The 12,678-nt window shown below is 49.0% G+C and overlaps 1 protein-coding gene across 1 annotated transcript in view; it reads left to right on the top strand.

The window, feature by feature from the left end:
* The first annotated feature begins 1,548 nt into the window (after positions 1-1,548).
* Positions 1,549-12,678, top strand: part of CAPN14 (calpain 14) — a 22,592-nt gene continuing 11,462 nt past the window's right edge. Inside the window, 8 exon segments of the mRNA XM_012652446.1 lie at positions 1,549-1,571; positions 2,824-2,998; positions 3,608-3,670; positions 5,282-5,367; positions 7,999-8,073; positions 9,593-9,756; positions 10,686-10,742; positions 10,745-10,854. Of these exon segments, the coding sequence (XP_012507900.1) occupies positions 1,549-1,571; positions 2,824-2,998; positions 3,608-3,670; positions 5,282-5,367; positions 7,999-8,073; positions 9,593-9,756; positions 10,686-10,742; positions 10,745-10,854 (753 nt within the window).

Raw genomic sequence — 12,678 nt, 5'->3', positions numbered from 1 at the left:
AAAATTCCCAGGTGGGCCTCTTATATTAGATGGCAGCCAAGATACTATTTGTTCTCCCAGAAAATCTTAGGAGCTGCTGACAGAGAGACTGTCACACACCTGACTGTTGGGAGAACCGTGTCCACGCAGAGATGGAGGGATTTAGAGCTTGCGTGGAGCAGAGACCACTGGCCATACCACGCCTACCATAGCCCACATCTCAGCATGAAAAGCCAGAGAAGCCAGTACATTAGGGAGCAGGAAGGGACCAAGGAATAAGAAGAATAAAGAGAATGAGAAGATCTCTAGGAAAACTCAAAATATCCCCTATAAAATGTGCTTGTGTTTTTAATGGAAACCCCAAGAAAAGGCATTTTTGGCACAAGTGCTATTTCTCAATCTCTACACAGAGTTCTCTGAATTACATGAGCTATAAGAAGAAACGAGAAATACAAGGGACAGAATCTGTATCCCATATTTTCTGGAATAGCCCTGATTTCACATATGTTCTACATCTTTGTCCCCATAAATCCAGTTTTGGGGTATGGAAAAACATGGTCATTATAGCTCCAGGAGTTTCTTTGTTCTAGGTCAGAATGACAATTTCCTCTGTCCACCAGGAGCTGCACAGAAACCCTCAGTTCTATTCTGCCCAGACCAAAAGGCTGGGCCTGTGCCAAGGCGTGGTGGGTAAGTCTGCGTAGGCCCTGGACACACAGGGGAGGCAGAGTGGGAGACAAAGAGGGATCCAGAAGTCCCCATCAGGGAAAAGGTGGACGGGCCACAAAGAGTTACCCAGCAGCAAACCCTGAACTTCACCTTGACGTGCTCTGTCCTTTGTTGTGAAGTTTATGAAAACTGGCCCTCTGAGGACGTGTGGGAATGCCACGCCTGGCCTAAGTCCCCATAGTCCTCGTTACCAACTCACGGGTCTAAATTTTGTGTTGGAAAATGTGCTCACTCTGTTTTAGTCCCCACAATGGGTCCTTCCTGAGACGCCAGTCATTAGACTCCCCAGAATAGGGTCTAGGGCAGGCCTGTCCTCAACTCAACTTTTTTTAAGACTAAATGGAAATGAGCCTTGGACATGGGGAAAGGCACGAGTACAGTGACATACATTTCACACACAGGGCAACGCCGTCCCGAAGGGCTGAGGCTTTCCCAGAAGAGCATACGTCAGTTACAGAGGTAGGATTCAGAAAAATGTTGGTGGTGTTTGGGTCCAAATTCCTGAGAATGGGGCATTCAGGAAGCTAAAAGCTGGTCCAGGAATATGGCTCAGTTTTTGGTGTCGGATTTGGATTCCAGCCAATGTTCCCATCCTCTGCCCACTCACCATCCTCCTCCCTGGTAGACAAGTCCCTTCTCCTAAACTAGGCTACAAGCCCCGAGAGGATAGCAATTGGGACCAGGCATTTGGCATTTGAGGAATCCTCAGCAGGTTCATGCAGACTCTGTGTGCTGTTGGCTTAGGAGACTGCTGGTTCTTGGCTGCTCTGCAAGCTCTGACTCTGCACCAGGACATCCTGAGCCGGGTCGTTCCCCTGAATCAGAGTTTCACTAAGAATTATGCTGGCATCTTCTGGTTCTGGGTGAGTGCCCTCCTGGGGCCTTGGCCTGGGTGGGGGGCCATAGGGAAGAGGGTTCTGGGAGGAGCCACATCTTTGCCTCCTGGGCTGACCATCTCCCGTGGCCATCCTCACTCACCAGGGGCCACTCTCTCCCTCCAGTTCTGGCACTTGGGGAACTGGGTCCCTGTGGTGATAGATGACCGTCTGCCTGTGAATGAGGCTGGCCAGCTGGTCTTTGTATCTTCCACCTACAAGAACTTGTTCTGGGGAGCTCTTCTGGAAAAGGCCTGTGCCAAGTAAGACAGCCAGTGGAAATACCTCCTTTCCGTTCCCCCCGACCCCCCAGTGCTGAGGGAGGGGAGTGGAATCAGGCAAAGTTAATGAAATGAGATACTGAGGCACGTCTCAGCCAAAGCAGAAGTGACAACATATTCAGCGTCCTTTATGTGGGGGTCACCCCATCTGAACAAGCGTTAAGGAGTTTTGCCTTTCCCTGATGGACAGAGTTGTTTAAGAGGGCTAGGAACTCAGAGCACATATTCTCTCCTTTGCCCTGGGATGGAGGAAGGAATAGCAGCACCTGCCCAAAGGCTGGCAAAGCACAGGCTTCACCACCCATTTGGGCCAGCCCTTCTGTGGCATAAATGTCCCCTCCCTTTGTTTTGAATGAAACTCTCTCAACTTAGCTGGTCACTGCTGTTCCTAACAGCCGAAAGGTCTGGACAAGGGAGCACCAGCATGAGATCCACCTGCTTGGGTCCCTCTGGGAATTGCTTGGCTTCAACGACACAATGACAATGTGAAAGTTTTTAAGAGTTTTTGAAGTTGGGGAGCACAGGCAGAAAGAGAGAGAAGGGACCATGGGTCAGTGCCTTTATTGGGTCCAGGGTGTTATCCAAATAGGTTTTCCATGGGGAGCTTTCATTGGTGGGTTTAAAGCAAGCAGGCATGAGTTCCAGGAGGTCACACTGTGACTGAGAGGAGGTCGCTTTAAGTTCGCAGGCAAATGTCTGAATGGTCTGTTTAAAGGAATTGACAGAGCAGGGAGACCAGCCTGCCAGGCAGGAGAGATGCCTCAGGGTTTTATCTCTGGCCACCAGCTGGAGCCATTCAGGTGGGGTATAGGACTGGAACTGTGTGAAGGATGACTGAGCCCTGCTTCCGGTAGGAGAATTTGAAACCTATATGAAAAAAGTGGATGCCGAGGCAACACATAAAATTACAAGCACTTGCTGCACCCTTCTCCTCTCATGTTTCTGCATTCCCTGGGCAGGCTCTCCGGTTCCTGTGAAGACTTGCACTGTGGACAGGTGTCTGAAGCCCTTGTGGACTTCACCGGAGGGATGACAATGACCATCAACCTGGCAGAAGCCCCTTGCCACCTCTGGGACATCCTAGCCCAAGCCACCTACGGCAGAACCCTCATCTGCTGCCAGACCCACTCAGGGGTAAGGCTGGGCTGGCTCTGGCAGAATGTCCTCCTCTCCCTTCCCATCCCCGTCGTCCAGCAGCTGCTGCTCTCCCTTGGGTGTGGGCTCGGGACCTCCGCGCAGCTCCTGCACCTAGAGTCCTGGTGTTCAAACCAGAGCAGCAGAGCTGGGTCTTCGAGCAGGCAAGGCAGCAGTAGAATGAAAATGGAGTGCAGAGAAGGGAGCCAACAATTAATAAGTGCCAACTACATGCAGGGCACTTTCGAAATGTCCAATTTAACAACAACGAAAACCACGGAACAGGGGTAGGAAGCCCTCACTCCAGCCCTGTCTTCACTAATGGCCATGCATGTCACCTTACCCATTCACTTAGCAGCCCCGAGACTGAGTTTGTCCTCTGGAAAATGGAGGTTATAATCCCTGCAGAGTGGCATGCTTGCTATGGAGAGGGTGGCATAGACTATGGATGCTGAAGAGCTTTGGAAACTGCGATGCGCTATGCAGTGATTCTCTTCCACTCCCCTCTCCGGAAACCCCTGCTCCAGCCAGATAGGCCTCCCATGATTCCACGAACAGGCTGTACGGAACAGAGGACCAATCAGGACCCCTCTTTTGTCTCCACAGAAGGAGAAGGTTCTGGAGAACGGGCTGGTGGACGGCCATGCCTACACTCTCACTGGACTCAGGAAGGTGAGTTGGGCTGGGCCCCTCCCTCTCAGCCTCTCTCCCCTGCACCCCCAGGGCTCTTGCCAAGGCCTCAGCTCCTTTGGGGACTGCTGGTGTCTGTGCCCAGTCTGGGGACTGGGGACAGTCTCTGCTAAGTCCTCCAGGGCCTGCCAGAGCAAGTGGCCGGCTTCCCCGTGCCTCTGCACCTATTTCCAGGGTGAAGCAGTGGGTCCCGCCTTTGCCGCCTCCAGTGCACTGTCCCAACCTTGTCCCGTGGGGCAGCCCTCAGCCAGTCACCACCCAGCCCCGCTGTGCCTCACAGCCCTTCCCGAGCTTCGCCTGGGCTGCCACCACCAGCTTGCACATCTAGTTCATCCCTCCCAAGTTCCTATTGCTCTCACATGCTCTTCATAACAATTGCTGCTCATCTTCTGAGCTCTGCTGAGCATTGCGAGGAAGACGGATCCGACAGGGGCCCTGCTTACAAAGACGCAGAGTTACGTATGGAGACAAACCATGCCTGGCAGTGGCGAGGAAGCAAAGCAGACCCCAGAGAAGAAAGTGTGGGTGAAGGCTTAGGAGTTCAGAGGTGGAGAAAGGGCATCCACCTAGCTGGGCTGGGGAGAAGTCAGGAAAGTCTACACAGGAGGGGACACTGAGTTGGCCCCTGAAAGAGAGGTAGACTTGGATACAGGGAGAAGAGGATTCTGGGAGAGGGAGCAGCATGAGCAAAGCGGAGAGGTAAGAAACCAGCAGGTTGAAGCTTAGGGAGCCTCTGACATTCTCCAGCGAGCCCAACTCCCCCAAAGCCCTGTGATTTCCTTTAACTCTGTTCCAAATTTCTTGAACTCAACTCACACCTAAGCTTTTCCTTCTAGATCTCCAACAACCATGTTTGTTTATGTGTCAAGAACTTTTAATTTATTCTCATATTTATTTTACAAGATGTATATAGCACTTACCGTGTGCTAAGTGCGGTTAATCCTCATGACACTACCGTAAGTAGCTATGCTAATTTCCTTGCATTGCCACAACAAACTACTACAAGCTGGGTGGCTTAAAACAACAGAGACTTATTTTCTCACAGTTCTGAAGTTCAGAAGTCTGACATCAAGGGGTCAAGAGGGCCACATGCCCTTCAAGGCCGTGGTGAAGAGTCCCTCCTTGCCTCTTCCGACTTCTGACGGCCCCAGGCACTCCTACGCGACTCTAGTCTCTGCCTCTGTCTTCCTCCTACGTGTCTTCTCCCCTGCTCTTTCCTTCTGAGAACACTTGATTTGGGACTTAGGGTCCACTCTGATTCAGGATTATCTTATCTCAATCCTTAACTTAATTATATTTGCAAAAAGCCTTTTTCCAAATAGGGTCATGTTCACAGGTTCTGAGTGGATGTGCCCTTTGGGAGGAGTCACCATTCAGCCTACTGCTGCAGGTATGAATAGCAGAAACTGAGACAGAGAGGTTAGGCAATTTGCCTAAGAAGTACAAGTAGCAGAGCCCCCATGTCCTCTACCTCCTCTCTCTGGACCTGTGACTTCCCATTGCAACTGCTCACCTGCAGGCCTGAGTGTCACTCAGGTATTGAGAACACTTGCACTCAGCCCAGCCACCTAAACTGCCTCTTGTTTTGTGCAGGTGACCTGCAAATATGGACCTGAATATCTAGTTAAGCTACGGAACCCCTGGGGGAAAGTGGAATGGAAAGGAGACTGGAGTGACAGGTGAACTTCGGGACCATCGGGGAGGGGCGAGAACGGGGTAGATGAAGGCTGCAAGGGAGGTTGCCATTTGCGCACAAATTCACATGTGCTGCCTGTGACCTCAGGCTGAATCAGGAATCTTTCAGACCGTGGGGCTCAACTGCTCACATTTCTAAGATGCTTTATGGTATATAGACTTCTTTCTCTTACATTGCAATAGTTAAAGCTAATGTTTATTGAGGGCCTGCCAGCACTGTGCTAAGCCCTTTGAATTTTTATTATCTCATTTAATCCCCCAAACAACACTATAATAAAGTAGTTTTATCCTCATTTCACTAATAGAGAAACTGATGCTTAGATTAATTGAATTGCTCAAGGTCACACAGCATGACTCAGCCAAGGTCATTGGGGCCTTGGTCCAGTGTCTCTCCTTGGCATGGTTCGGGACATTGTCAGGGGCTCATTGAGTCAAAGGTAGACAAATCTTCATTGGCCCCTACACTCGGGTTACATTTAGTGGCATCTGGGCATTCTGCTTAGATGCCTGTGTTCTAGGTTGTTTCTCCCTAAAGGCAGCCGTAAAGGGATGTGGGTTTTAGAGGCTACAGACTGGCTGTAGGGCACAGGCAGAAAGGGAAGCTAAGTTCTACTAATGTCCTTATCCCTGTTGTTACGAAGATTTACAACACAATCCTGTGTAATACTTCAGAGCTGCGGTCCCCAACCCCGGGGCCACAGTGGGTTACTCGTCTGTGACCTGTTAGGGACCCGGCCACAGAGCTTTGCTGCCCCTCACTGCCGTCACCCCCCACCATCCATGGAAAAACTGTTTTCCGTGAAACCGGGCCCTGGTGCCAAAAAGGCTGGGGACTGCTGCTTTAGAGTATGCAAACATGTCCCACATATACATTATCACTCAATCATTTTTATAATGAGAAAAAGGAAGGCTTAGGAAAACAGGGTGAATTTTATTCCTGATACTATGTGCTGCATTATGTGTGTTACACATTAGCAAACAGTTGTCAGAGGAGCTGGGCCTACATGGCAAAATCTCAACCAAAGAAATATATAAATTTTAATGGGCTACAGAAATACAGCATCGCATTGTTGGTGGTGGTGGCTTGTTTCATGGAAGAACAAGTACTAACATTAGGGATAGATGATGGGTAAAATTCCAGTTTTCTTACTTCCTAGCTGTGTGATCTGAGGGAAGCTTCTTAATTTCTCTGAGCCAGAGGTGTGGTGAAAATTAAATAAAATGATAGGTTTTATTACACAGTGTTTAATCTGCTTTTAATCCTATCCAGCATATTTTTCAATTGTAGAAATCCCACTTGAGAATATCCTCCATATCTTCCCCGTTATGTCATTTCCCGTTTTATCCTGAGCATCTGGAGCGTATTTATCACAGCTCTTTTAATGTCCTTATCTGCTAATTCCATCATCACTGTCATTGTTAGGTAGGTTTCTACTGACTGTTTTTAATTCCTGGTCATGGATCACGTTTTCTGCTTCTTCATATGGCTAGTAATTTTTTATTGGATGCTGGACATTGCAAATTTTAGTTTCTGAATGCTGAGTTTTATCATATTCCTTTAAAGAGTGTTAGGCTTTTTCTGGCAGGCAGTCCTATTGCTTAGGGATTATTTTGATACTTTGAAGTTTTTAAGCACTTTTAGGGCAGGTCAGGAGAAACTGTCATTTCAGGGATAATTTGACTCCACTGCTAAGTTGTAGATCCTCTGGGATCTCTAGCAAAGACTCCATGTATTCAATAAAGTCTTCTAACCCTGGCTGGTGGAAGTTCATCCGATTCATAGCCCTGCGTGAGCTCTGGGAATTGTTTTGCTTACAGTCCTGTCTTTTGGGGTTTCACAAATTAGATTTCAGCCGAAGACTCCAGGGAACCCCTTTGAAGTTTTCTGGAATTCCTTTGTTAGGTAGCTCCCTCCCCTCAGGTACTTTGTCAGCAAATTCTGGCTGTCTTGGTTGGTCTCCTCGAACTCCAGACTCTGTCTCCTCCACTGAGCAAGGCTAAGTTCTCTTTGGGTTCCCCTCCCTGCATCACTACCCGGAGATTACCTTCGGGAAGAGAACCTATGTGACTTTAGGGCTCGCCTTGTTTCTTGCCTCTCGGGATCACAGTCCTATGCTGCCTGCTGTCCAATGTCTGAAAATAGTTTCTTATGTTTTGTTCCATTTTTAGTTGTTTATGGCAGGAGGCTGATACAGAACAGTATTACTCCTTCATGGCCAGAAGCAGAAGTTCAAAATGATGGGCTTTCAAAATAAGCAGTTTCAAATACTAGCTCTGAATTTTAATAGATTTATGACTTTGAGCAAGTGACTTCATCTCTCTTGACCTCAGTTTCCTAATCTCTGAAGTGGGGATAAATATTCCCATTTTTCAAAGTTGTTGTTAGCCTTAAATGAAATAAGATATGTTAAGAACCTAGCGCAGTGCTTGGCTCATAGTAAGGGATCAATTAATGTTAAATATTACTTTCATAATATGGAATGTAAGATTTAGCTGTCTGCAAAGCAGCATAAAAATAATAAATAATGACCATGTGAAGCATTTACTAAAGTATTTCTAGTATGCCCTGCACAGTCTTTTCAATCTCTGTGAAAACATTTCTTTTCTGTTTTCAGTTCAACTACATGGGAGCTGCTGAGCCCCAAGGAGAAGATTCTGCTTCTGAGGAAACATAATGATGGAGAATTCTGGTATTTGACTCAGGGACTTGGGACAAATGTCCTGGTTTATATTTGGACACCCATCCAGCAGACGTTTATTGGGTGTCTCACGTGTGCCGGGCACCTCCTGTACAGACATCAGTAAAGCACCATTCCCTTAGGAGCTCCCAGCCCAGCAGGGCCAACAGCCCTGGTAAATACTGTCACAGTCTCCCTGATGAGAGCGGTGACCACTAGCATGGAGCTCAGTGGGGGCTCAGGGCAGGCCACCTCCTCCTCTCTGGCTTCCAGTCTGCTCTCTTGCTCAATACACTCAACCCCAGGGTTTTGCCTTTCTTGATCCTGAAAAGGAGATGAGGAAGGAGCAGACTACAAAGTCTCACCAAACGATGGGCTCCCCTGATCTGTGCCCCCCAGAGCAGAGTAGCACTACTCCCATCCACCCCGAAGCTACTCACCCCTTTTTATGAAAGGCCACCAAGACTTCCTGAGCTGATGCTGCTACTGGATGTCTGACAGGAGCCCCATCTGTTCCCCTTTGTCTTTGCACGTCACTTTTACTATTGACTGCAACCTTTGTTCCTATGGACTCCTGTTCTTTCATTAAGCGTCCGGTTCAGACTGCTGTGGCCTTCTCTCTTTTGAAGGTCTTTCACTGAACTCAAGAGCCCTGCAAGGCTGGGCATGGTGGCTGACGCCTGTAATCCCAGCACTTTGGGAGGCTGAGGAGAGAGGTTTGCTAGAGGCAAGATGTTCAAGACCAGCCTGAGCAACATAGGGAGACCCTGTGTCTACAAAAAAATAGAAAAATTAGCCAGGTGTGGTGGCACGCACCTATAGTCCTAGATACTTGGGAGGCTAAGGCAGGAGGATTGCTTGAGCCCAGGAGTTTGAGGCTGCAGTGAGCTATGATGATGCCACTGCACTCTAGCCTGGGCAACAGAGTGACACCCTGTCTCTTTTTTTTTAAGACTAGTCAACTGCAGTAGTGAGGAGGGGGGTTAAGTAGTAGAGCAAGGAGTTCAATCTGTAACTTACTGTGAACAATCAAGTGAGATAACTCCCTAGCTTCGGACCAGCCACACCCTGTCTCTTAAAAAGAAAAAAGAGAGAGAACTCTTTTTCTTGTTGGTATAATTCAGTTGTAGAGCCCTGCAAATTCTGTTGTTTCAATTTTAGGGATAAATAAACTGAGCATCAGACAGTTTAGCATGTCACAGGTCACAAGTTAGCAAGTAGGGATGAAGATCTTTATCCATTAATGATTGAGAGCTGATTTATGCAATTCTTATTGAACATTTATAAACAAAATGACTAGTTAGGAATGCCTCAATTCAGCTTTTACCACTGTGATCCTCCCTACGATGGACGGTCACTGGGCTCTAGCCAGCCCCATCTCATGTCTCCAAGGCCAGCCCAGCTCTGCACAAGAGCTCGGAGGACGCGGCCACGGCCTGGGGTAGGGCTGGGCTGCTCACTGCTTAACTTGGTCCTGACGACTAGGCATCATCTCGCTCATGTCTTGTGCTGTTCCTTCTCTTCTCCGCAGGATGACACTGCAGGACTTTAAAGCAAATTTCATGCACCTTGTCATCTGTAAACTGACCCCAGGGCTGCTGAGTCAGGAGGTGGGCAAGAAGTGGACGTACACCGTGCGGGAGGGGAGATGGGAGAAGGGGCGCACAGCTGGTGGCCGGATGAAGGCGCAGGGAGGTGAGCGTGTGCTTAGGCGCAGGGTTCCTGGTTGGGGATGCCGGGGGCGGGGCACTGCGCAAGCTCTGCGCGCCCAGCCGCGTACTCTGGCCTCCTAGTGTGTGCACAGGAAAGGCGGGCACCTTGGTTCTAATGCACACAGAGGCAGAGTCCTCTTGGTCAAGCCATCAGTCTGTGGGGCTGCCTCTTTGCAGAGGGATGGATGCCCCTTCCCAGTCAGCACGCAGGCACCAGAAGGGGTCTGTGAAATCTTGCTTTGGTTTTAGGACAAGGTCAGTGATATGCTCAAGTAACCACCCCTTAAGTGGGCGGGATTGCAACAGTAACTGTATGATAGGTACCCGGCCCTCCCCACCTGGACCAGGGAGGGAAACACTCGGGGATTCCTGTGCTCGCTAGATACAAGAGACAAAAACGTCTAATTCTCAAGCCGGACAGGTGTGGTGACTGGCCCCTCTCCACAGTGCGGGCAGGGAGCCATCCCTTTGCCAGAAAGGCCTGTGGGGTGTGATCTCAGCCGGCCAGCGAGGCCCTAGCTCTGGCGTCCCCCTCCCACCGCAGTGTTTTCCGCAGAGGCTGAGCTGCCTTTCAGCTAAGGCTGTGCCCCAGTGAAACGCACAGGCCCCTGGGATTGCGGGCACGCTCTCCTCACTGAGTTGGCACGGTCACTTATTCAGGCCACAAATGCTTATGTCTGGGTCAGGCACAGAGAGACCATAGTGATGGGAACAGCTCTGGGTGGGCGTGTCTGCGGAAGAACCTGAGGTGGAAGAGCAGGAGGGTGGGGGACATAGAGCCAAGGTTGAAGGGACCCCGACTCTGTCCCAATGGGCCTGAGGTGTCCTCGGGCTGCGCACCTCTTAGTGGTCTGGTGAGCAGGATGCTTGGGGACCCAGGGCCTGCTCTCACCTTGCTGCCTTCTGTCTCAGGCACATTTTGGAAGAACCCGCAGTTCCTGCTGTCCGTCTGGAGGCCTGAGGAGGGCAGGGGTCCCTGAGGCCCTGCAGCGTGCGGGTGTCTCTGCTCCAGAAGCCCAGGCACAGGCACCGCCCCCGGAAGCCTCACCTCGCCATTGGCTTCTACCTCTTCTGGGTAGGTGTGCCTTGGGGTGCAGGAGGTGTGTGGCCAAGCAGGGGGTCTCCAACGGTTACCATTTCCCCGTTTCCTGTCCTCTTCCCCATCTGTCTCTGTCCACAGACCTGGGTACGAATCCTGGCTCTGTCTCTTAGGAACATGTGATCTAGAGCAAGTCAGCTCCTCTCATTCGACCATCAGTTTCTTCATCTGTAAAACCGGGACAATGATATTTATGCAAACGGTAGAATAAAAGGACATCCTGTGCGGAGCTTGTCATTGTGCCTGGCACATAGTTGTACAATCAATATTGGTTTCCTTTTCCTCTCCCAAGAAGCCAAGGATTCCTTCCCTCACCCTTTTCCAGAATTTCCAATGATGGATTCAAATGTCACTGGTAGGATAGCAGGTCTTGTGGGAGGGAGGGGGGCATCCGGGTGGAGGGTCTTCTATAGCAGCTTCTATTCAGGTTTGGGCTTGTGAAAGAGCTGGATTTCCTGCCTAATGAGAGCTCTCTCTCCTTATGTTTTTCAGATGAGCAAGGTGAGTTCCACCCTTGACTGGCTGACCCTGGGCTGGAGTGATGTCCCTTGTGGCCAAGCCACTGTGAGATTCAGCTAGACCTTAGCAGCCCTGTACTATGTAAGAAGCTGTGGGAATGTCTGATGATACTGCCAACTGCCTGTGTGTGTGTGAGAGAGAGAGAAAGCAAAGAACATCTGCTATTCTTTTTTATCCAAGGACCCCCAAGAAATCCTTATACATCTATAGGGAGATCTCTGAGCCTGGAGTAGGACCAATAAATTTTAGAATTTATTAAATTCCTACATAAATACCTAGGGCTAGTATTGAAGGCTGTCACAGCATAGGAGGATGATAAATCACAATCTTGCTTGAGTTATGAAACCCATAACAAAACAGACCTAAAACATACGGGCCATCGGAGACCACGCAGCCCACCTCCCCAGGGAGATGGGAAAAAGGCTTGTGAAAATAGGGCAGAGGGACAAGAACAGCTCCATGCTTCAGCTGCAGTGGCAGCCTGGAGGGGTCAGGTAAGAAGGCCTAAGGTATCCCAGCCTCTGAGGTGGTAGCTACTATTTTATTTCCCAAAAAAAACAGGAGTGAAAAACTTTATTTTCTCAGGTTGGATTGAATCAAGTAAAAGGGCTTTTATAAAGAAATCGTTTTGCATTGGCTCTTTTTTCTCCCCTCTAAGTTCCTCTTTGTGAATGCTTAGAGCTCCCAAAGTTGCCTATTCATTTAAAAGGAAAAAGTTATTTGTGTCACATCTACTTCTAAATAGAATTCTGGTCAACCTACAATAACAAATATAAACAATGGAGGAACTGCAAATCACTTACAGAATTAAAAAGGTAAGAAAAACAGTAACACATGGATGAGAGCTAGGTAGGCAGTTGATTCTACCAGGAAAACTAAACCCAGGACAGCTACTATGGCTGATTATAAAATTTAGCTCTGAGATTCCTAGCAGTCAAGGCAAAGAGGGCAACTGGATGATTTCCTAATTCTCATTGTTTGATAAAAGAAACCATGTGTCATCAGAAGATATATTTTGTTAGAGGGGAGAGAGAGAGAGAATGAGAATGAATATTAGATAACACAAAGTGCATGCCCAAGCAATGTCAGAACCAGAGCCCTGATTCAGGTCTTCTGAGCTTCTGCCCAGTTCTCTTTCCCCTTACAAGGCTGTTTTCACGGAGACGACATGGAATGCCAAGTTTATCTGGATGTAGCTGTTGTAATGTAAGTGGGGAGATGGTGGTGGTCCTTCTGTGACTGTGACCATAAATCATGCCACAATCAACACTGAAATTGTATCATGCA

The sequence above is a fragment of the Propithecus coquereli genome, unplaced genomic scaffold, assembly GCF_000956105.1.
Source record: "Propithecus coquereli isolate 6110/MARCELLA unplaced genomic scaffold, Pcoq_1.0 Scaffold39, whole genome shotgun sequence".
Lineage (NCBI taxonomy): Eukaryota > Metazoa > Chordata > Mammalia > Primates > Indriidae > Propithecus > Propithecus coquereli.
This window is presented reverse-complemented; position numbering and strand designations above follow the sequence as displayed.